The sequence below is a fragment of the Phascolarctos cinereus genome, unplaced genomic scaffold, assembly GCF_003287225.1.
Source record: "Phascolarctos cinereus isolate Bilbo 61053 unplaced genomic scaffold, phaCin_HiC Scaffold_5;HRSCAF=322, whole genome shotgun sequence".
Classification (NCBI taxonomy): Eukaryota; Metazoa; Chordata; class Mammalia; order Diprotodontia; family Phascolarctidae; genus Phascolarctos; species Phascolarctos cinereus.
The window spans coordinates 1370208-1394503 of record NW_027555958.1 but is presented as its reverse complement, the minus strand read 5'-3'; the positions used below and the strand labels follow the sequence as shown (position 1 = coordinate 1394503).

At 55.5% G+C, this 24296-nt stretch overlaps 2 protein-coding genes across 2 annotated transcripts in view; both read right to left on the bottom strand.

Moving 5' to 3' along the window:
• The window catches only part of LOC110198839 (collagen alpha-1(XVIII) chain), a 63295-nt gene extending 54635 nt beyond the window's left edge, over positions 1-8660 (bottom strand). Inside the window, 3 exon segments of the mRNA XM_020973357.2 lie at positions 7947-7989; positions 7991-8566; positions 8568-8660. Of these exon segments, the coding sequence (XP_020829016.2) occupies positions 7947-7989; positions 7991-8566; positions 8568-8660 (712 nt within the window).
• Positions 8661-8838: 178 nt separating this feature from the next.
• Positions 8839-9624, bottom strand: LOC144457452 (collagen alpha-1(XVIII) chain-like). Its single transcript, XM_078154587.1, has one exon. It carries the CDS (start codon positions 9496-9498, stop codon positions 8839-8841), a length of 660 nt encoding a protein of 219 aa, XP_078010713.1. The 5' UTR covers positions 9499-9624.
• Between the last annotated feature and the right edge of the window lie 14672 nt (positions 9625-24296).

The window sequence follows — 24296 nt, the reverse complement described above, 5'->3', positions numbered from 1 at the left end:
TCTCTGCACTGGTGACCTTTTCCAGCACTCTGGACCCTCACAAGGTCAGTGAGCCCCTCACTCCTAGGTAGACATGAGCCCAGGTGCCCAAGGAAGGAAGCTGGGCCTGACCCCAAGGACTGATTCAGGTGCAGGCTTGAGGGTAGAATCAGGTGTGGCCCCGGGACCTCTATTCCTGGCTGACTTTGTGCAGTGGGTGAATCATTAAACTCTGTGACCCTTCTTTCTAGCCACTGACTGAGGCCCAGCTGTTCTTCCTCCCCTTCTCCATGACAAAAAAGGGGAAGCTCCCTGGGGAGCTTCTGCCACCCTGTGCAATGACTTCTCTCCCTCCCTGGGTTCTCCCAAGGCGTGTAGGGACCAGTTTCTCTCCCAGATGATCAGGGGTCCCCGTGGAGAAGAGCCTCAGACAGGCACCAACATCCTCCTGGAGCAGGGGAGTGAAATGGGAGTCACTTTAAAGAGACTGGTGATGCAGAAAGCGTGTTTCTTACTTCCAAGACAAGTCACCTTCACCCAGAGCCATACACAAGGGAATTTGGGCATAGCATCTCAGAACCCGCCCCCGTTCAACCTCGGCTCCAGAAATGTGAGACCTGGTGACCTCCTCCTCCACCCTGGAAAAATGGCTTTCAAGGATCTGTTCTTGGCCAGTGGACAATCACCCCCTTCAGGGGAATCAGAAAGAATTACTTTGAGGAAAAAAATTTGGTAAATCCAAGATTCTGACTAATGACTCACCCATCTTCTTTGGAGAATGAGACTATTTAATGAAATGTTTTATACACAAAAAATTACTCTCCAGATGCAGATCCCGGCCATCTGGTCTCCCCAGTTGCTGTGTGGGGGCTTCCTTCATGCCTTCAAGAAAGGGTTTTGTGAGTGGATCAACAACGGACCCTCATTCATCGCCCTCCTACAGAGTGAGAGCCACAGCACAAGCAGAGAGCTAAGAGGCACCGTTGACCCTCCACCCTCAGCAGACAGGCTCTTGGGCAGCCCCTGGGAGATCCAGAGATTGGGGATGAAGAGAGGAAAGGGGATCCCCCACCTCCTTTCCATGTGGAGGCTCCCCAGCAGGCCTGAGTCAGCTGTGACTCACAGGCCTTCCCTGGAGGCAGCTGAATCATCACACAGTCACGGGAAGAAGCCAGGCTAACCCAAGCCCTCTTAGCTATGCTTTTCCACACTGTGCTCCAGGGCTAGTCCTTAGCAGCTTTTATTCCAGAGAAAGTCTCTGCTTCAAGGAAGAACAATCAGGAAACCACACTTGCATTTCCATAACAGCTTTGCAGGTTAACCATAGATTGCATGGATTAGGTAGGGCCTTGACACATGCCAGGCGGGGCTGAATGTGGATCTCTGCGTGGAATGGAATTCATTAGCTTGCCTGCCATTTTTACATCCACGGCCCTGCTCACACACCTCCTTGGGCCATGGCTTCCCAGGATGGGGAGATAACGGGCTTGGGGTCACATGCCTGAGGGCCAGAGGAGCTCAGAACCAGGTCTGGAAGAAGGTGGTAAGTGTGGGGGCTGATGTAAGATGGCTGCCAGTGGAGGGAGAGCCCCTCCCCGATAAAGAGCTCATAGACCCCCCAAAGCAGCAGCCACTCATTTGTTAGCTCATTTCCCAGTCGTTGATAATACGATATACAATCTGAGAGCCAGCCTACAAAACGTATCCATCCAGATTTCTGTCTCTCTATAGAGAGTGATCAGTATATCTCTGCAGCCAGACGGGCACTGCAAACAGACAAGGAGTTGGCAGAACAGGAGAAGGAGGGGCTGGAAGAGGGTAGGCACTTTTAATAACCCCACACTTCTCCCTGGGCCACAGACCCAACTTTCCATCCCAATCAGATAATTAGCAAAACATGATAAAAATTAACAAGATGAGTTGGCAGGGCAGCAGCAGAGGGGATGACGAGCAGACAGCCCTGCCGGCCTTCCCTCGGTGCCCAAGATAGGAAGGCGCCCAGCACAGTGGCTGGCCGGCCTGCGATGCACTCATGGGAGGACCTGGACAAGTCTCACAGGACCGGCCACCACCTACACCCCCAAAGACTGAGGAGCTCACAGCCCCAGGAGGATGGATCGCAGCCTTAGGTCTCTCGCCAGAGCGCTCCTAATGATCCTGGAGGCCTCTTTCACTGACCAGGGCTGGCCATGGCTGTGAATGCTGGGCCAGCCACACTCCATTCAAGGGTCTGCGTGTGTGTCCCAGCCGTCGATGCTGTCCCGCGCCAAAAACCAAGACATGCCATTCACTCTGCAGGGCAGCAAAGCCTGACCCTGCCCTCAGTGCCTCGGCACTTGGACCAGCTCACGATGCCAGGGGCACTTGGGCAGTGAGGGGCCTCCAAGAGAGACTGGTTCAAGGACACCCAGCTGGTTTAACGGCAGAATGAGGGCCAGAGTCCGGGCCTCCAGACTCTTTCCAGAAGACCCGCTGTCTCTGTTTGTCCAATAACCCCAACCAGACACAAACTTAGGTAGTGCCACAGTGTGTGAGGTGCTGTGTGGTGGGAACAATAAGCACCACTGGCCCCATTTTACAAATGAGGAAACTGAGGCTCCCAGAGCCATCCTGGAGCAAGGAGAGAGCAGGAGGCCCAATCAATGGACTTGAGGAAGTCTTTTGGCTCCAAAATCTTCCAGCTCTGTGACTGGAGCAAGGCGGGAGGTGCTCCGAGTCCGATGGCTCAAGGCGGTGAGACCACCGGCTCTCCAGGACATGGGGGATGGACCATGAGGGAACTTTCAGTGTCTCTGGACCCATCCAGGAAGGCATCGACCGAATGAGAACACTCCAGTCAGTGTTCCTCATTTTACAGAGGAGGAGACCGAGGCAGACAGAGGTAAAGAGACTCGCCCAGGGTCACACAGCTAGGATATGTCTGAGGATGGTTTGACCTCAAGTCTTGCCAACACCACGTCCAATATATCCGCTGTCCTGTAGCACCATAATTTCCTAGAGCAGGGATCAGGCCTTAATCTTCCTCTGTGGCCCTGAGTTGGCATTATTTGAATGAATGAACAGAGCCAATGTGACCTCAATGAGTCAAGCCATTTAGGAGGAAGAGAGTCGGGCCCTACAGAGTTTCTTCCTGGGAAAACCAGGGCCCAGCGTGGACTGACGAGTCTGCTGACTCACTGTTAGGGCATTGGTCACTGCTCACCTCTGGCCAAGGGGCCCTTGGCTGTGACTCAGCCTCAGGGGGAGAGGAAGAGAATCACTACTGAAAGTTCGGAGGGCTCTGGTCAGCCCGGACCAACATCCTCCTTGTCCTCATCTCAGCTGACTTGGGGTGGGAAGGGGCCTCGGCAGCCCCACCGCCCGGCAGGCGCGGAGGCCAGAGGGGCTGTGGCCATGGGCACCTGGCTCATAGCCCACAAGACTCCGCCAGGAATGACATGTTTAGGAACGTGCTGTGGGCACACGTGTGTGTCTGGGCAGCAGAACCACGCTTCATTGGCCAATGCGCATTCCTAGGCACCCAGAGTCAGGAAGACCTGGTTCATGTCTCACATCCAAAACGTATTAGCTGCTTGGCTCTGGGCAAGTCACTTCAGTTCTCTGTGCCTCCGTTTCCTCACCTGTAAAATGGAGATAAGACCACCGGTGGTCCTTCCACCTCCTAAGACAATGGAGACCAGTGCCAAGAATGAAGCTCGCAGCTGGCTCCTGCCTCCGCCATGAGAGTGGGAAGAGCTCAAGAAGAACCGACCTCCGCTGGCTCGGGGCCTCAGCTAGGACCCTCTCCTTGATGGCCCCAAAACATGCCACCCCGCCCCCAGTCTGGGGGTCTCATCTTCCCACTTGAAGGCGAGGACCAGCTTGCTTGGGTATCTCTATCCCCAGTGGTTGGCCCAGTGACGGGCACACATGAGGCACTTAATAAATGCTTGTTTGCCCCCTCACTGGGCCTCATCTTGCCCAATGCCCTTGTGTGCACAGAGGAGGAAACTGAGAACCAGAAGGGTAAGGACTGAGCCAGGGTCATGCAGGTAGTAAGTAAGTGGTAGAACCAGGTCCGTGGGCACCGATCCAGGGCTTCACCCTCAGAATGGCTCCCTTCTATTTTATTGCCAGCTGTGATTGACCAGAATGATGGCACTCAGACGATCTATGGGATCTGGACCATTGGACTCACAGAGCCTCAGATACTTTGTAGCGCATGACTCTGGGAAAGTCACCTACTCTCCCTGGGCTTGTTTCCCTCCTTTGTGAAATCAAGGAACCAGAAGAGAGGCTCTGGGCTCTAAGTCTGTGCCTCTGACCCGGATTCTTCCCAGACTTGACTGCTGACTTGGGCAGGGCCTTCTCTGCCCAGATGACCTCGGGCCCCTCTAAGCCCAGAGGGCCCATGACACCAGAATCGTGAATCCAGGCAGATGTGGAGGGCACACGGATGACTGTGCCCAAGCCCTTCCGTGGGGTGGCCTGGCCAGGGCCGGTCAGTGCCCAAAGAGTCAAGCCATCTCTGGAGACTGGCCGGCAGCAATGGGGGCAGGGCACAACAGAGCTGAGAGGGCTGTGGGCACCTGCACCCACATTGGGTCAGCTCCTTCTAGAACACTGGAAACCACGGGGAAAGACCCAAAATGTCCAGTCCCTTTCTCCAGCTGCCCCTCCCAGGCATCCTCAGGTAGCACTAGGAATCCTCTGGCCCACACTCACACCATACACTCACCACGGCCACGGGCTGGGGATTTTCACTGCCTCACATCTCTTTGTGTCAGAAGGGCCTTCCCCGACCTCTCAGGCAGTACAGGTCCCATCTCTGTGTTTCACCCACAGGGGCCTTTATGCACATCCTGCAGAGAATTCCTCAGCGGGCTGAAAATAGTCCCTCCATTACTGGGGTTACCCTGGCTTGAGACAGGCTCCACAGCGCCTGAGGGGGCCAAGGGGCAGCATGTCTGGGAAGAGCAGCCCCTTTGTCTGTCTCACTCCCTGCAATCTTCAAAGGGCCCCCTCCTCCACTGAGGAGACCCTGCCACTAACCCCAAGTCAAGGGGTGGCAGCTTCTGTCTGCTAGCAGGCGCCATCTTTGCACACAACCTGGGATACTTTCCCTATGATCTCATCCGTCCTGGCTAGTCCTCCCACCAGCGACCCAGCTCACAGCCTAGCGACGTCTGCTATCTGAGGGCGACTGGACTGCGTGCCAACGAGCCAGGCTGTGCTTATCCTGTCTGCCACCTCCTCCATGCGGTCTGCCCTGATTATCCCCTCCCCAAGGGCCCAAGGAATGATGTTTTCTTCCAGTGGAGCCCCAAAGCACTAGGCCTGTTCCTCTCCTACACGTTTATCATGGATCATTGAGACATGTGGGTGGGGGTGTGTGACATATCACCCCCATCCGTGTCCCGCTCCCGGGCCAGCACCACAATCCACAGAGTCCAGGCGCAGAGTCTAAGACCACAGAATAGGACCAGGGCTGGGGCACTCGGCATCTGGCACAAGCCAGCCAGAGAATCCCCCCAAATTCATGAGACCCTAAGATGGGCTGCAAGAGCCTGCTTTGTGCCCCCCAAACCCCCCTCAACAGAAATCAAGGTGCCAGAAGGTCCCTGGGCCATCATCAGAGGAAGCAAGGTGGGCCTGGGGGCAAGATCCCCACTTAGCAGGGAGGGGGCCATTATGTTTAATGGGCCAGGTAACCCAACCCCCAACATTAACCAGGCCGAATCACAAGCGGCCCACTCCCCCGAGGGCGAATGGAATTTAGAGGAGACTCTCGGAGCAGATTGGCTTGGCCGAAGGGCACGAGGCAGCTCCACTCCAATGTGGGCATGCCCCCCCCCCCCGCAGGGCTGGGTTGGCTGCCCGTTTGGGGCCTCTGGCTCATTAAAGCTCGGCTCCCCATGGGGGACTGTGTGCAGGGGCTGCTGGAGGGCAGAGCCGTCCCTCCCCTTGGGGTTAGGGCTGGAAAATGAGGCTGGCTAGCACCAGAGCCAGTGACATGCCCCGACATCCCCCTCGGCTCCGGGCTCGCCTGCGTCCCCCACTAACTCCGTCTAAGCCTCTTGCCTAGGAATCGTGACACTTTTACCCTCGGGGATCCGGTCTTTCAGAGTTTGAAAGAATTGTCCCAGAATCTCAGGGTCCAGGGAGGGACCCTGAACGAGAGTGCCCCGACAGTGCGCCCAAGCGGCCAGCCAGACTCTGGCTGCAGACCCCGAGGGCAACGGAGGAATCCAGAGCGGGTCACAGGTGGAGGAAGCCCCGGGGCAGTGCTTGAGGAGAGCAAGTCTGAGCCCCTGACTACCTCCCTGAAACCAAAGCCTTCTCTGGAGGGGAAAAGAAACTTCCCCAGCCCTAGCCTGAAAATTTGGCCTTGCCAGACTCAAGGAGGCCGGGCTTTGCAATCCGAAAGCAGAGAGAAAGTAGGTCCGGGGCCTGAGAAATCTCAGTGCTGCAGCCGGCTGGCCTCACCTCAGGATGGCCACAGCTGGGGGCCAACGCCCAGGGCAAATCAGCCGGTCTTGATGCCTCAGGAAAGGGGCGAGGTGCTAAACCCACGAGTGCTCCAGCCCCTCCTCGCCCCCCCCCACGTCGTGAGCCGCGCACCGCCCCCTCCAGTCCTGTGCTCACAGCCCTCCCTGCCACATTCTCCGGCCTCACTGGTCAACAGCCGGACCCTACAAAGGGGTGGGGGTGGGAGGGAGGCCAAGGGGAACCACCCTGGGATTCTTCCTAAACAACCTCAGCGAAGCAGGACAAAGTCTGCTAACGGCAAGGGCAGGGGTGGCCACCGGGAGCAGGGATGGCCTCTGCCCACCAGAAGGGCGCTTTTAAATGGGCTCCCGGAACAGGAGCAGGATTTCTTGGAGAGTAGACTGTGCTCAGGAGAGTGGAAGGCAGGGAAAATTAAAGTAACCTCGGCTCCCTCCTGCCCTCTGCCTCTTTACACGCATGCACACACGTGTGCCACATGCATACGCATGCACATGTGTGCAGGCACACACACACGGGCCAGTTATAGAGCTCAAGGCTATTGACCCAGTGACCCCATTAACAAAAAAAGCTTTGGGGAGGGAAGCCCGGACAGGAAACAGGGAGCCCTGAGAGCAGGGCAAGGACAAAGGACATCTGTCTGAAGGCCAGTCTTTCTGAAGCTTTAGGGACCAAGGTCACCCAGACCGAGGGGGGAAGCGGGACCCTAGAATCTTCTTCCTCTTCTTGTGTCCCCAACCCAGATCAAGAGGAAGACTGAGGCTTGGCCCCTGCCAGAGACTCCGCCCTCCCTTGGCACCATCTCCCCATCTGGGTGCACGGGGCTTGCTCTGAGACGGGCATGGTCCCGAGGCCTTTGTGGGCTGACTGAAGGGAAAGCGGCACTCCAGGGGCTTCTGGGCTATGCCTCACCCAGGCGTAGAGAGCGCTGGCCGTGGGCTGGCACTCGCACATCACCTTGGGGGCAAAGGGAGGAGGCGGAAATGGCGGGGACCCAAGACTTGCTCCCAACTCCAGCCTGAGGATGCGCAGGGTGTGTGGGGTTGCATGGGAGCTGCATCCCTGGGCCTCAGAAGTGGGAGAGGCCTAAGCAACTCCCCCCATCTCACAGATGAGGAGACTGAGCCCCAAAGACAGGCACTAGACCAAGCCACAGGTGATAAGCAGCAGAGGAGAGATTTGAACCTAGGGCTTCTGACTCAAGAGCCAGGGCTCTGAGGCCCAGAGAGGGAGAAGCAGAATCTGGGAGGCTCCCTCCCGATTCCCTGCGCTCTCCTTCCTTTAAGAAGTGGAGCAAGCCCAAAGACAGAGGAGTCAATGGAGAGCCCGCCGGCCCTTGTGGTCCAGCTCCTGGGCCCGCTGGCACCTGGGCACCTTGACAGACACCAGGCTCCCTCCACTTTTGCCCTCTGCTCACCTGGCACGCAGACAGAGACAAGGGTGGCAGGAGAGGAGGCGGCCCCGGTGGGCCATGACATTACCTGCAGTCACGTCTATAAACACACAGGCCTGCTGGGCATCCCCCCTGGGCTGGGAGTGAGGAGCAGGGCACGGGCAGCCGGCCCTTGTGCAGCTGGCTCCAGCACAGGTCTCGAAGGCCCTCACAGAACTCCCGGCATGGTGGCGGCGACAACAAGGGATTGGAGGTGCTACACTGGGGCACGAGCAGCAAGCAGAAGAAGGCTTCAAGGAAGCGGTGGCACCGTGTGCGCAGCAGCCCCTCCCACTCTTGCAGGGCCGCCCACACCTGCTTGGCACTGTCATGGTGGGCGTAGTTGGGCAGCCAGAAGCGCTCGGTGCCGGGGTGGCTGCAGAAGGGTAGATTGGCTGGCAGCGGCACGCAGTGCCCCTGGGCCGAAGCCAGTCTTGGCAGGGAGGAGGGCACCCCGTCCTGGTGGCCAGGGCGAGAGAGATGCCCAGAAGCAGGTAGCAAATCAGACCCCCAAGACCCAGGGGCATTGATGCTAGCAGAGCCCACCAGAGTAAGGGCATCAGAAACAGAACCATCACTGTGCCCAGTGAGATTGGCCACCAGCAGCCCCAGTTGCCCGCTGTTGTCATGGTGGTAGCCACGACGGGCACCACCTTCACCCGAGGCCCCACTGATTGGACACTGAGCCAGAAAGCCCGTCACCCAAAGCACCCGCCACCAGAAGAGAAAGCAGCCAGGACCCAGAGCTGTGGTTAGTGGGCATTTTTGGACGGTCCCTCAAGGCGAGGATGGGCAGGAGTCCTTCTCTTTCTAGGGAAGCTTGGCTGTCAGCCACCTGCCTGTTCAGGTCAGAGGGGTCCAGGCTGCCCCGGGCTCCAGGCCGTTGAGAAGCCTCAGGGGCTGCAGGAGGGAGGTCCCCCAGGAAGAGAGGAAAAGACAGGCTACCTGGGGGGAGGGGCTGAGGGCCACCCCAAGGGCAGTGCTGGGGACCTGTTTCCCAGAGGAGAGGTAGCCGCTGTCAGGTGGACGGCGTCTGTCCAGCCAGCCGGAGTCGGGGCACCTGTGCTCCCCTTCCCAGCATCTCTCAGCTCCATCCCAGGTCCAGACGCAGAGGGCAGTGGGGGAAGGGTGGCAGGGGGGTCAGCAGCCACTGCCTCACCCTTGGAAGAGCTCTCGCCATTGCTCTTCTCGTCCCAAAATTGAACCAAGCTGCGGATGCCCTGGGCCACGTTCAGGATCTTGGCGCCCACACCGGCAATGTTTTCTTCCTTGAGGTCTGTCCTGGCAGGGGGTGCCCGCAAAGGGGTCACAGCACCTGTGGCCTCTGAGGCCTCAGGGTCCGGCTGAGTCCACAGCCCAGATGCCGGCTGCTCCTCTGGGATAGGCCTGAGGATGCCTGTCTGGGCGGCCAGGGTGGCACTGGGCACCGTGGGCCCCGCAAAGGGGGTACTCTTGACCTGAGGCCCTGAGGTCGGGAGGAGAGGTCCTACTGTGGCTTCTGTCTCCTTAAGTGTCCACCAGTTAAAAAACTGAGCCCTGGAGAGGGGACAGTGAGCAACCAGCAGGAGGAGGAGAGCCAGGCTGCTCTGGAGAGGCGCCATCAGAAGGAGAAGAGGCCAGGGGGGCTGTGCAGACCTCCGACGTTTTTAAGGCTGCAGCCGCTCCACCATTCCTCGCTGGCAGCCAGTCTGTGTGCTCTGGCTCTGAGGAGCTCACAGCACCCTTCCCAGCTGGCAGCCAACCCAGGAGGGGTGTGGCCTGTCCAATCCCAGGCCAACCCTCCCACAGCCTCCCCCATTCATTCCCTGCCTCCTCCTAGTGCCCCGCCCCACCCACAAGCACAGATAATAGTGTCCCAGGCTCTCAGGAGAGGACCAGCCTCCCTGAGTTGGGGGGTGGGGCATTGATAAACATACCTGGAGTGCATTTTTCCTCCCTTAATTCTCAGATTAAAGCCATTCCTTGGTGGCGGGGAAGGGGGACAAACCGCAGAACATCTCTAAGCCTCTGCAGTCAGCTCTCTGGGCTGCCTGGGGTTCTGGAAGGGCTCTGTGCAGAGACCCAGCCCGAGCCCAGGCCCCACTCAGCCACCATTAACTCCTTCCTAACTACAAGGGAGGGAGGTGATGAAGAAACTTCAGCTCTAGGGCAGTGGACAGTGAGGGAGCCAGGGACAATTCATTCAGTCTCACCCCAGAAGGAAGTGTGCTTCCTGGGGCCAGGCAGCAGGAGAGCCGTCAGGACGGAAAGCCCCTGCCCCAAGAGGGCTCAGGGGAGAGAAAGTGGAGGAAAAGCCAGCCAGGGCAGCCCTGACTCTTGGGGGCTGAGCAGATGGGGTGAGGCGGTGCAAGCAAATGGCCCTGCATCTATCTGCAGGTCCACAAAGCTTGTCATTAACTGGGCTGGTGGCGGGGCTCCCGCATCACCAAACCCCACACACCCACAGCCAGTGGCACTTCCAGAGTGCGCCAAGCAAAGGAGCGCTCCCCGGATGATTAACACAACTCCAACGGGAAGGAAGCCTCCTCTTAATGAGGAGAGGAGAGGAGAGGGAGGAAGGAGAGGAGAGGAGAGGAGAGGAGAGGAGAGGAGAGGAGAGGAGAGGAGAGGAGAGAGAGAGAGAGAGGAGAGGAGAGGAGAGGAGACAGAGACAGAGTAGAGAGAGAAGGAGAGACAGAGAGAGACAGAAAGGGAGGGGGAGAGAGAGAGAGAGAGAGAGAGTGAGAGAGAGAGAGAGAGAGAGAGAGAGAGAGAGAGAGTGTAGAGAGAGGAGTAAGAGAGACAGAGAGAAACAAAAGAGGAGAGTAGAGGAGAAAGAGACAGAGAGACAGTGAGAGACAGAGAGAGAGAGAGACAGAGAGAGAGAAAGAGAGAGAGAGAGAGAGAGAGAGAGAGAGAGAGAGAGAGAGAGAGAGAGAGAGAGAGAGAGAGAGAGAGAGAGAGAGAGAGAGAGCACAAGTGCGGAGAGAACTCAATCACCAAGCCTGCTGGTTTACCCTTCCATTCCCACCACCATGGGCTGGGCAAGGATGGGCCCATCTAACCCAACTCAGCTGGACACTTTGGCAAGAGGACCAGAGAGGGCAGGAGTGAGGGACCCAGGGCAGAGTCCTAATGTTGTGACCTTGAGCAAGGCCCAGACTCTCCTCCCCTCACTGCCCAAATCTATAAAACTGGGATGAGTTCAACCCTGCCTTCCCCAAAGGGTTATTGGGAGAATATAGGCAGGAAAATAAAAGCATCACATGTGCGTTAGAAACCAGGATAGAGAGGGACAAGACAGAGAGAGTCAGAGAGAGACAGACAGACGCTGACTCCTCCTAAGATTTACACAAACAAAGCCCTGTGGCCTGTGTAATGCCGTCTGTTGGGCTTCACAAGCGGCTCTTAACTTACAGCACATCTGAGTTGTTTTTCCCAAGGTCTATCCTGGTTCATCCCCACACTCGTGTCTGGGCCCCTTTTCATAGATCACTTATAGAAGCCTACATTCACAGCAGATGTCACCTAGAAGCCATCCTGAACCAAGAATCCCCTCTAAATCCTCGTGCCCCAAAAGAAAGTCAATCTCAGCCTCCAGCAGTGACAGGGAACTCACTACTCCTGAGGAAGCCAGGTACATGTTTGGGCAGTGCTAACAATAAAACTGGGCTCTCTCTCATTCCCATCCATTGCTCCTGCTCCCTCCCCTGGGACCAAGCAGAATCCAAATAAATGTCCTTGTGGAAGTGGCCAGGGGCTCCAGGACGCGGGACACCTCAGTCAAGGGTGAACTCTGTGGCCACAGAAGATAACAAAGCTCATGGGGAGGGCCGGGGCCACTTTCGAACTGGCAAGACAACCTTCCTTCACCACTAGCAAATGATGCTCTTTTAAATGAAAGTATGCAGTGTTGACCTGGGTTATTTCACTGGATCCTCCCAACAACCCTAGGAGGCGGGTGGCATGATGATCTCCCCTTAGGAGGGAGGAAACTGAAGCAGGCAGAGGTTATGCGACTTGCCCAGGGTCACATAGCTAGGAGTAAATGTCTAAAGTTGCATTTGAACTCAGGTTTTCCTGATGCAAAGTCTGCTGAGCCACCTCACAATGGCCCTGGCATTACAGAACAGGGAAAGGTGGGCCTTCTGCCTCTCTTCCCTCTCCCACGCTGCCACGTACACACACTCTGCATCATGAGTGACACCACAAGCATTTCCGATGGCTCTCAACCTGCCCAGACTCTTCCACATCCACTACCTTAGGTTGCATGAAGAGAGATGGGGACGGTCCTGCTGTCCTCTGCCTGGATGGACCCGCCTGCATCACGAGCTCCGCTCTGGATGCCACACTTAAAGCAGGATGTGGACAACCTGGGAGTACCCACAAGACGACAGAGACCAGGATGTCTTCCAGTCACATCACAGGAGGCCTACTTAAAGGAACCATGGCAGCCCAGGGGTCAACCTGGACTCCTCACTCTCTTTTCACCACCCCCCATCCAAGCTGTGCCAAGGCCTGTCACTCTCGCCTCCACGACATCCCTGATCACTCTCGCCTCCGCGACATCCCTGGTCACTCTCGCCTCCGCGACATCCCTGGTCACTCTCGCCTCCATAGCCTCCTTCATCGATCAAGCCTGGTGGTGCCTCTCCAGATTTCACCTCACTACTCTCTGTCCAAGTAGCTCCCCTCCTGTCCTCTGACACTGCCCCTACACTGGTGCAAGCCCTTATCACTTCACACCCAGACTATGGTGATCGCTGCTGAGGGACCGACTTCCTCATCTCTCCACTTCAGGTCATCCTCCATTTATATTTTCCTAAAGCTTAGGTCAAATCATGTCACACACACACGCTCTCTCAATAAACCCTGGCGGCTCTCTATTGCCTCTAAGACAAGCCACAGACTCCTCCAAACGCTTCACTATCTGACTCCAACCCAGCTCAGCAGACTTATCTCCCGTCACACCGCTCTGGGAAGCCAAAGCAGTTGACATGTCCTCTGAACTCGGCATTTGGGGTCCACCTCCAGGCCTGTTCCCTTGGAATGCAAGACCGTCATCTATGCATCCTCCCTTCTGATTTCACCTCCATGATTAATGTCTTCTCTTCAAGTTATTTTGTACTTCCTGACTCATCTTCTCTTGGGTTGGATCCGATGGCTTGCTTCTAAGACATTCTAAATTCTAAAACTGGCTGATTCTAGGGAATATCCCCTCTGGAAGAATGTGGGCTTCCTGAGGGCAGGGACTATTTTTCCTTTTGTCTTTGTGTCTTCTGTGTTCAGTCAGCCCTTAAGGAACTGTCATTGGAGGGGGACTGGAGATGCTAAACAGCCAGCAGAAGGAAAGGCTCTGGGGCAACAGGAATGTCCTTCCCGGCTCCATTCCCTCCCAGGTTTTGTATGTCCCCAAAGGGTCATCACCTGCCCTCTCCCAGGCTGGATCCAGGAGCAGCCACACGTGAAAGAGCTAACCACCTAATGGCCAAGGCTACCCCAGAAAGTCATTCATTAATCAAGCTGCTTTTGGAGTGACTTTGTTACCCAAGAACTTTCTCAGGGAGAGTTAACCAAATTACTTCGTTATGAGGCTTTGGCCACTGGCAGCTGGACAGGCTCCCTCCCTCCCTCCCTCCCTCCTCCCCTGCTGGGGAGCAGCCAGATGCAAACATCTGTTCTTCAGCAGCCTCGCTGTCAAGATTAATCCCCTAATGCAGAGGATTAATCCTAAACAAATTATCAGAGAATAGTGTCCTTTTGTTTGAAAATCCCCACAGTCTCAAATGCTGGCTTATGCCAGGCTCTTCATCCCTCCCTTCCTCATTCCCTAGCTCAGAGTCCGCAGGGTCTGAATCCAAGTTACAGGGTGGAGACAGAGGCGAGACCCCCGAAGCCTGAAATGCCTGGTGAGGCACAGGCAGGAGCTGCCCCGTGTCACAGAGAGGAAGAGGCAGGTGAGAGAGGCAGTGTGGTCCAATGGGAAGAGAGCTGGCCCTGAGACGGCAGAAGCCTGGTGGCCAGTGTCTCTGACCCCTCGGAGAAGCGTGGCTACGGGCCAATCTGTTCGTAAGACCAGAGCCCCAGGGCTGGGAAGGCAGCCTAACTCCCTCATTCCACAGGAGGAGAAACTGAGGCCCAGGAAGGGGCAGGAACATCCTAGGAGCATCGGTCTGGAGCTGCAGACAGCCTCCGAGGTCATCTAGTAGACTGTAAGCTCCCGGAGGGCAGGGACTGCCTTTTGCCTCCTTTTGTATTACTAGTACTTAGCACGGCGCCTGGCACACAGTAGGTGCTTAACAAATGCTTGTTCACTGGTGGATAGATTGAGGAGACCAATCCCTGCAGCATCTCCTTCAGAGAGGCATGGATCACAGACTGGACAGCTGGCCTTGAGGAAATACAGGCCCCAGGGCATCCTGAGAGGTGGGGGGTGGGAGGCTGTGACGGGGAGCATTCGCCGTAGAACATTCTAAATTTGAGCATACCACAGGAACACGGCTATGGATGTGCCCACAGAGCTGCATGAGTGGGCAGACGTGTCCACAGATACCCTCCCATAAAGACACCCACAAATGCCCACAGACTCTTAAACAACACACAAGGGGGCCCAAATGCACCCCCCCACACCATGTGCACAGCCCAGACCCAAGGCAGCTGCCCTGGGGCTTCCTGCCAGAAACAGCCTTTCCTGCATCGCAGCTCCATGCCCCCAGTTCTGGCACCTGGCCCAGGAGGGGAAGGTCACCATCCCCTGAAATCCTCCAAGCTAGATGTTTCTCACTGTAAGGAGGCTGGTATGGCTGGAGGATGACAGTGGGGAGGAGTCTTCCCTTGGAATTCTCAGGGCCGAGTGTAAAAGACCAAGGAGGCATCCCCGTTTTGCCTAGAGATCTGTGCCCCAACACGTCAGCCGCTCTCCTGGCATCCCACACCCACAGCCAGGCCGTGGCTCTGTCCCAACATGCTTAGCTTCCTTTCCAAGGGTGACGTCTTACGGCTGTCAGGGCAGCTCTACCCATCTGCAGGGTAGAGATGGGTGGGGGGCGGGCAGTGGAGAACCGACTGGCTTCTAAGGCAAAGGGTCTGGGTTGGAATCCTCTCTCGACCCTAACTCCATTTGAGCCCTTGGACGAGTCTCCTCTTGAATCTGGGTCTCCAGGGAGGCTACCATCTACACTGCTACATCTCCAATGCTCCATTCCATGGCCTCAAGGGGCTACCTTGGGAATCACAGACAAGTCCACATTGTGGCACAAAATGCGCTCCAGGCTCCTTGAGACTTGCGTCCCACAAATGATGCTTCACACATGTTTCAGAGAAAACTAGATGTCCGGGTGTCAACCAGCAACCTCCTTTCCCCTCTCCCCTCTGTGGAAGTGCCCCCATTCCCCCAAGGAGGCAAGCAAGGACAATTCTCTCTCCTCTTCTCCAGGACCCTCACACCTGCCAAGACACGTGGATATTCCAAAGCCCCTCATGCAAGGGGGGATTCCAACTGGTGTCCAGCCCTTGTGCACACAGTCTGGGCTGCAGGGCAGCGGCATGAGGAGGGAGCCTAGGGGCCATCGAGGCCAGACTCCTCACTCTGCTGAGGGAGAAAATGAGGCACACAGGGCGAGGGTAGCTCACAAAGCAATCATTGATGCTAGGACCCAGATAAAGGGACGATGGTGGAGAGTCAGTGATGGTCACCTCCAGCCGTCCTCACCTTCCTGTGTTTCTTCCTCCTCTTTCTTGTGTTAATTTGGGAATATCCCTCTGCTGTAGCTGCTCACAGCTGGCTCAAAGGAGAATGGAAGCTCCCTGAGGCAGGCAAATATCTCTCTGGCCTTTGTCCCTTCACTGCTCGGTGTTCCAGACCACGCCCTGAAACAACCTGCTTCAGAGGGGCAGCCTCATGCCAACAAAATCCTAGGTCCAGACTGGATGAAGGGATAGAGCGACGAGCCCCATGTAGCTGCCCCCCATGGACCCAGATGCCCCGCGGCCTCCACTCATCCATCCACAGACAGGAGGCCACCTCTGTAAAAGCTGCCCAGCCTCACCCACCGAAACTTCCATGGACACCAACTCCCTGGGGCCGGGCAGCAAAGAAGAGACAGACTGCTTTGGGGAACAGACCAGCGCAGTCTGTGCACAGAGTATCAGACCATGTAAGCAAGAAGAACCAAAAGGTATCTCTGTCTCTACCTCCATTCCATGGAATGGGATGGGATAACTAAGGCCCCTGGGCAGTGCCCTACCTTGGGTCACACAGCGGGGCACGTAGAGACAGGATGGCACCTGGGTCTCCTGACTCCCCTGGCCATTCCTTTTTCCCACATGACACTTCTCTAGAGCTCACCTCACCCAACAATGGGAAACCTCTTACTAGTGCTTATGGAAGTCATAAACTCAAATGAAGATTTATGCTTAATAAGTTGGACGAGCCTTCCAGGAAAGCAGGGTCAAGCATCTCCTCATAATGGTGGCATGAAACAAGTGCCCTGTGTACTGGCCTGTGATGAAGATGAAAGAGAAATGAGGAGGTGCATCTGCTGGGACTGCCTGAGACACAAGCTAGCTGTAACACCCCCGGCAAGTCACATCCCCTTGGTTTCTGCCTCAGTTTCTTTAATTTGTAAAAGGGAGGGAGGGAGGAAGCAAGACTAAATGATCTCTAGGCTCACAAACATTCAGCTGACCAGCCAAACGGAGCCACAGAGAAAGAATTGGACTTGAACATCAGGAGGTCCTGTGTGTGAATCTTGCCTCAGTCACTTGCCCTCTCTCAAGACACCTTCCAGCTCTCCAGGATCTAGACCCACTTGGTGATAAAACTATGGAGATGAGGACTCTAGAGTGACCCTGAAGAGGCTAGGCAGGTTCCTGAGGCTTTGGGAAAGTGCATGCTGTGAGAAATTGCTCATCTCTGAGAAGCAATGAAAAACACTCTGAATCAATCCCTTCAAATCCTGAAGGGGCAACGTGGGAAAGTGGAACCAGTCAGTCAATTAGCACTTATGAGGCACCTACTGTGTTCCAGACCCTGTGCCAAGCCAACCTTGGCCATCCCAGGACCCCCTTTGGCGGTCACCACAAAGGCCTTCCTGATGCCCACATCGCCTCACTCTGCTGGTCAGGTGAATGTTCGCAGAGCTGTTAATGACTCAGCCAAGGTAACTCCCAAGACCTGCATCTTCTGGACTTCTAACAGCTTCTTCCCCTCCCCTTCCTCCTCCTCCTGTCCAGTCCTGCCCTTTAGCTGCTGGGTCTTGTCTCCTCAGTCAGGATACAAGCTCCCTGGAGGCAGGGATTGGCTTTCACACACAGTAAGTGTTTAATAAGTGCATGCTGATGACTGACTGACTGCAATGGCCATCTAGTCCAGGCTGAAGTTGACCAAGGATCTCATCAACAATGTGACCGCGCAGAAGTCATAGGGCTTCACTTGGAGCCTTCCATCCAAGGGGCAGACTCTTAGTTTTGCCTTTTTATTCCCGTCAGCCAGCCCAGAGCTGGGCATACAGTATACGCTTAATAAATGCTTGTTGGATTATGGACCCAGACCCACAGCATTCCATTCTAGGATAGTTTTTGTTATCAAGAGGTCCATCGGAGCACGAGATAGAGCACCAGCCCTGGAGTCAGGAGGACCTGAGTTCAAATACGGCCTCAGACACGTGACACTTACTAGCTATGTGACCTTAGGCAAGTCACTTAACCCCATAGCCTCATCAAAAAGCAAAAAACAAAGAAACAAAACGCGTCTATTCTTCTGTGAAGCCCCCATCCCTTTCTCTGTGTCTTCCTTCCATTGTTCATAGTTCTTAGGTGAGGAGGAGGAAGGTGGGGAGCCTGGCTCCTTCCCATTGCCCCCAAGTACCCCACTCCAGAGGCCCTTCTGGGGCCCAGGGTCTGGCCCCAGCCCTCCTTGCTCTCCTGCCGATGCTTCCCATGCTCCCCACTCGCCGCACCCACAAGGTACGTTGCCGTTGTGGAAGCTCCATCTCAACTCCCCTCCGGGAAATGGGTGGGAACCTTCTGGCTCAGAAGGGTTCCTTCCTCCTTCCTCCTGTTGCTGCCAAAAGGGGCTCCACTTGCCTCCCCATGCCCCAGACTGGAGCTAATTCCTATCCTCCTTGCCAGCTCGACTCCCACCTCCAGTCAATCACCTCTCCCCAGGACCCCGGCTGCTTCCTTGGTCTCCCCTTTGTGATAAGACGTAAACACACCTGCCTTCTGCTTTCCCTCCCCACCACTGAGTCATGGGAACTTGTTCATTCCTGTTACCTACGCAGAATTCTTTCCTTTTACCACGAACTTTTATTTCTATTATTAAACCCATACACACATGTCAACTTGACTCTTGGCACTTGAGAAATCAGCTCTGCTTCCAAGGAGGGGCCCGAGGGCGCAAAGGCTTCCAACCCTTTTGTGGTGAACAAAGCCCCCTGGCAAAGGTGATGGGGGAGGGGAGATCTTTCTGAAGCTGAGCCCCAACTCCCCAGGGATGGGCAGGCGCACCCTGCCCCCACCCCAGACCCAGAACCTCCCTTGGGCAGCAGCTGCGCACTCAGAGACACTTCCAAAGTGCCCTGCCTGATGACTGCCCACCCTGTGACACTGGTATCCTCTCTTCTGGTCCCTCTCCTTTCAGAGGGTCGGGAAGGGACCCTGCTGATAGCAGAGGTGGGCCCAGAAACCCAAATCCTTGGTCCTATCAAGAGGACTGGCCATGCAAAGGATCCAGCAGAGGCAGGAGCTCTGGCTAGCTCTGAGATGCTAGGATGCTGCCAACTTCATGGAAGATGAGCCCTGGACCCACTTTAAGGAGTCTACCCGTGCCTCAGTTTCCTTCTCTGTAAAATGAGGGGACTGGACCAGACCCTCTCTATGCTCCCCTCTACCACCCAGCGGAGTTTCGGAGCCCCAGGAGCCAAAGGAAGACGCAAAGCTGAAGGGGCTCCATCGGTCGCTGGAGGAAGGCTTTCCCTCCTCACCTCGACCTCTTTACTTCCTCCAACTGCCCCTCCCATGCCAGCCCCGGATGCTGGTGTCTTCACCCACCACGCTGACCTTGGATACATTTGGAGGACAATTGGGGGCCGGTCTGAAGAGCCCAGAAGAGCCGGGTCCAAGTACCTCCTCTCTGCCTCACACACTGACTGTGGGACCCTAGATGACCCATGAGGACTTGGAGAAGGTACCCGGCCGGTATTGATGGCAGTGACCTCCCAGGTGCCAACTCTGTCCTTAGGTATTTGGGCAATATTTTGCAAGAGAAGGGGAGCTGGGCTCTCTCCCTTTCAACTTCTTTAGCCAGTGCCTAGCACACTGCCTGGCTATGTGCTTTATTGGAGCTCCATAAAGCCTTGGTGATAGACTGAACCCCCCAAATCTTTGTCAGACAAATGACTACCTGGCCATCTCTCCACATTCGTTTATTTTTTACAGCTGAAATGTAGGGCTTTGCAATTTTCCATATTAACTTCCATTTTATTAGCCTCTTAAGGTATTTTTGGATAATCCCAGCAACAGTGGTGGCTGATATATCATGCTTTAAGATTTTCATGGCACCTGACATGGATTCTCTCCCATGGGCCTCACAATAATAACTTTGTGACACAGAAAGCCTGGGTCCTGTTATCACTGACATAGATGTGGAAACTGAGTCTCAGAGAGGTAACATAACATGCTTAAGGTCACACGGCTAGCAAGGGCTGGAGACAGGATTGGAGTCCAGGTCCCTGGGGCTCCCCTGGGCTTAGCTCTAACTCAGAGCTTTGGGTCCTCCTCAAGTCTTATAAATAAACCTTCCTTCAGGGCATGTTTTATCCAATGAAATGTTCCCGGTGCCCATGGCCCAGATCCCACCCAGATGCCCCCGGATGCCCTGCAATGCCCCCAGATCCCACCCAGATCTGGCCCAAATGCCCCTAGATGCCCTGAGATGCCCCCAGATCCTACCCAGATCTGCCCCAAATGCCCCCAGATGCCCTGAGATGCCCCAGGACACTCTCCCCTCTCCCAAGGTTGCTTCCAACCTGACGTGGAATCTTTAATGGCTACTCTCTCAACGCTCCTGCCATCCCCCCACGCAGCCCACATCTGTCCACCTCCTGCATAAGAAAAGCGTAAGAGACCCCGGGAAAGGCTGTGCTCCCACTGACTCTCACATACTGTCCTGCCCCTCCCCCATTCAGCCTATGCCTAGACACAACCTCAATCCAGTTCACTACATGGGCCATTCTTTCTCAGTTGGTCTTCTATCTCTCTGTCCCCCAATCCCACCCACCCAAGGAAAAGCCCCAAGAGGGTACAAGTCTAATGCAAGAAGAGTTGGGGGTTTTGGATTTTTTCCTTTTAGGTGAAGATATAAACAAAAGCTGGAGCTAGGGGACAGCAGGGAGGTCAGTCTGCCTTTGAGAGAGGCAGGCACAGGAAACCCTGCCATAGCTGCTCTGGCTCTGGCCCAGAGGTCATCGGCCAAGGCCCCGAGCCTTTTGAACATCAAGGGGCGATGGCCGCCATCGTCCAACCCCCTGGGCCAAAGCCTCTGGCCCTGGTGGACCGGAGGGAAGAGGACTGATCAGCTTCCAAGGGTGGTTTCTTCATCCCAGTTTTGGGGCTTTCTCCATCCTACCCTGCCCCCCCCCACATGCACACACATACACACACACACACACACACACACACACAAAACACATGTACACACATATACACACATGCATGCACATGCACACACATACACACATACATGCACACACATACACAACACACACGCATGCACATAGACACACATACATACACATATACACTGGCGTGGATTTGCTGGTAAATGCATTGCATCCTCTCCAGGGCATCAGCCACCTTCTTTCCTCCCCATGGCCCATCCCAGGCAGACCCCCCCTTCCCCTCACATTTTTCCCCACACCTCCAGGCTCCCCCTCATCTGAGCCATTCCCCGCCACACTGACTTTCCTAACGTGCCAGTAGAATCCTATCTCTTCCTGCTGCCAAAAGCCCAAATTCCTTCACCAGGCACCCAAAGCCCTCTACTCTCTGGCGCCAGGCTTGTGGGCTTACCTCATACTGCACCCTTTCATAAACTCTGAGTTCCAGACGCACTGGATTACCCGTCCTTCCAAGAAGACATGCACTGCTCTCCCATGGGCATTCCTGTGCTCACATCCTTGCCTGAGCCTGCCTGGAAGACTCCCCCACTGCTGCCCTCCTGGTTGGGAAAGGGCCATCCTTTGAGATCTAGCTCAGATGTGTCACCTCTTCTGGGGGTAGACACCTTCAGAGCCAGTGTAAGGAGGCTAAGGGCCAAAAAAAGAGGTCCCAAAGATACCCCAATGTCCTCCCTGCCTTTCTGAAGTAGCAAAAACTGGAACAAGAGCCGTTGATTAGGGAAGGGCTGACCAACCTCGGGCCGTGGCTGGAAGAGAATGCAACTGTGCTGAAGAGGAGTAAGAGGCTGGAGAAGCCTGGGAAGAGCACTCTGCACTGATGCAGAGAGAGAAGGGAGCAGGCCCAGAGACTCCAACAAAGCCAATGGGAAGACCAGCCAGCCCACAATCCAGAGAAGCCTGGGGGAATGCACTGCCCTGCCTTCCGCCCCGTGGAGGTGGAGGAATAATCCAGATGTTAGGGCACTCGTGGAGCTTTTTCCTTCTCTTTTCTTAATTATAGCACATAACTCTCTGGGAGTCGGTAGCAGAGGAATATATTGGAAAATGCAGGCGATGCCAAACGAGATAGCAATCATTAGACAAGAAGAAAGCTCGCCCTCTGCCCACTTAGTAGGAAAATCAGGGGCTGGACGGCGCCTCATCAGAGGTCAGAGTCCAGCCCCCTCCCAGGTGCATGGATGCTTGTGGCTTGCCCAGGTCACAGAAGCAGGAAGGAGAGACATCTTTGGAACCCAGGCCTTGGGACTCCCTGGCCCAGCTCCTGCAGGTAATGTTCTGCCTGCCCTGTCTGGGCTTTGGTTAACGTCTCATCTCTCTCAGACAACACCAGCGCTCTGGAGGGCACTAAGGACCATCGGGCACAGAGCTGGTGACTAAGAAGGGCAGGCACATGTAAGGCAGGGGTCAGCAAACCTCTCACCAACCTCATCAACACACTCCGTGAAGACATGTCTCTCCCCACCAGGCCTGGGTTTAGTGCCTCAGTTTCCTCAACTGTAAAGAGACGGGGCTGACCGAGAAGGCCCTTCCAGTTTTGAGTCTCTGAGCCAGGGGCTAATCTAAGTAAAGCATTTGTCTTCACCATCCAGAAGCAGGTCGGACTGTCCATGGGAGTGCGGTGTGGAGCAAAGGTGTACCCATGAGCAGAACGGTCATGTTCCCATTCTGGAACACTTCCCCTTAAGACCGGCTCAGGGGCCTCCTCCCCTGTTAGGAGCCAGCCCTCCTCAAAATGACTTTGGATGGAACTGACTGACTCTAGTCTGTCTCTCCCTGCAGCTGAAGGCAAGCTCCCTGAGGGCAGACACACAGGGGCTGAACGCATGCCCTGCCTCATCTTTCCCTGGCCAACATCAGCAGATCTCTCCAAAGGGGACAGAAGGGAAGGCTTGGCGGTACAAAGAAAGCCAATCGACCCACTGGTGTTCAGTCACTGGCACAAACAAAATGGCTTTGAATGTCACTGAGTTTGATCAGGAAGGTGGAGGAGGGAGGCCTCTGCTGGACTTGACCTCTGGCCTCCTCCACGGAGGACACAGAATATTCCAGGAGCCAGGACAAGTTTTCTGTTGTCACTAGCCCCCGTCTCCCACTCCGTTGTCCCAATGACAAAGCTCAGACCAGCCCAAGAGCTGGCAGTGACCAACCCTGAGAGCACAGTGTCTGTCACACACACACACACACACACACACACACACACACACACACACACACGTAAACACATGTAAACAAGCGTGTGCACATGAACACTTACACCTATACACACACATTCAAGAGGGCAGTGCATCTTGAGGATCTGCTCAGGAGTGACCGATGGGACCTGGGGATGCCCAGCCCAAACCAGAGTCTGATTCTTGGATTCTTCCAGCCGAACCTTTGGGCCAACTCATTCCATTCCCCACCACTACCAGAGCCTTTTTCCTGATGTCCCCAAGGAACAACTTTCTAAATTAATTCTGGCTCCTCAGGAAACAGACATGAGTCAGCAGAGGGCAGGAAGAACAGTTTTCCAGATGGCAGGAAAGTCCCTTTAGACCCAAAGAGACTTTGGTACTTGGTGAGAATTCAGAAGAGCCTGAAAATGACCCGCTTCATGGGACAGCCAGAACCCGCCTGTCGTCCCTCATCCCACCAGATTGCAGGCCCCAGGGACCGTCCTTCTTTTTAGTAATCAGATCCCTGGCGCTCAGCACAGTGCCCGGAACACAGTGGGCGCTCAATATATGTTGACTGGATGGGATTGGATCTCTTCATCCTGGCAGTGGGCAGGAGCAGCCTGGAGCTCTTTCAAACCATCCAGGAAGGCAGCTATGGCAGCCCTCTCACAGCATGCCCGATGCCTGATGCCCAATGCCAGGCTTCCTTCACTGGAAGGAAGGTACAAAGAAAGTTCTGCTAGATTTTTAAAAAAGAAAGGAGGTGAGCCAGAAGAAAACTGCCACTGGGACGAGGCTGTAAGGCCCACGAGGACACAGCTGCTTCAGACGAAAAGAACTCCCAGCCTGGGATCATCTGGGATCATCTGGGATCAGCGGGATCGGCTGGATCGCTGGGGATCGCTTGGGCGAGGGAGCCCAGGAGCACCTGTTCCACAGCTAATAGAGCTCCCCAGAGCACAGAGGGGAAGGGATCCGGCCCAGTGTCACCCAGAGAGCACACGTCTGAGGTGGGACTTGAATTCAGGACTTCCTGATTGTCCATCAGGCAACACTGCCTCTCTGATGCTTTAGAAGTCCCTGGTGAGCATGAACACAGAGGACAGAAGCAGGCAGGGACAATGACATTTGCATTAAATTAAAGCCCTTGATGGGTGACCTGTGTCGAGAACAGCAAGGAGGGCTCAGAGGAGGGTCTCTCTTTGAGAGAGTTTGGAGACAGTTCAGGGTTCGGGGGGGGGGGTGTCTCAGATGCTCTGAGCCCTTCGCCTACTGATTCACTTCATTTCCACATTCCCTGCTCCTCAAATTGGCTACCTCAAATTCGCACTCAAGGCAGCAGCCAGAGGCAAAGAAGCCCTGCTGCCTCAGTGGTACAAATGTGTCATCTTTGGTACCGCCTTAGGGAGGGCCACATCTGGCACTCACCGAGCATGAACAGTGACAGCATCCTTGGGGTCCCAGCCTGACCCCACCTCTCCTTCTACTCTCTCTCTCTCTGCATTCTTGTCCATCCCCATGATTCTGCGGCTGACCCACCTCCTTATTCCCAGTCCTGCCTGCTCCCCTGAGTGCCGGGCCCAC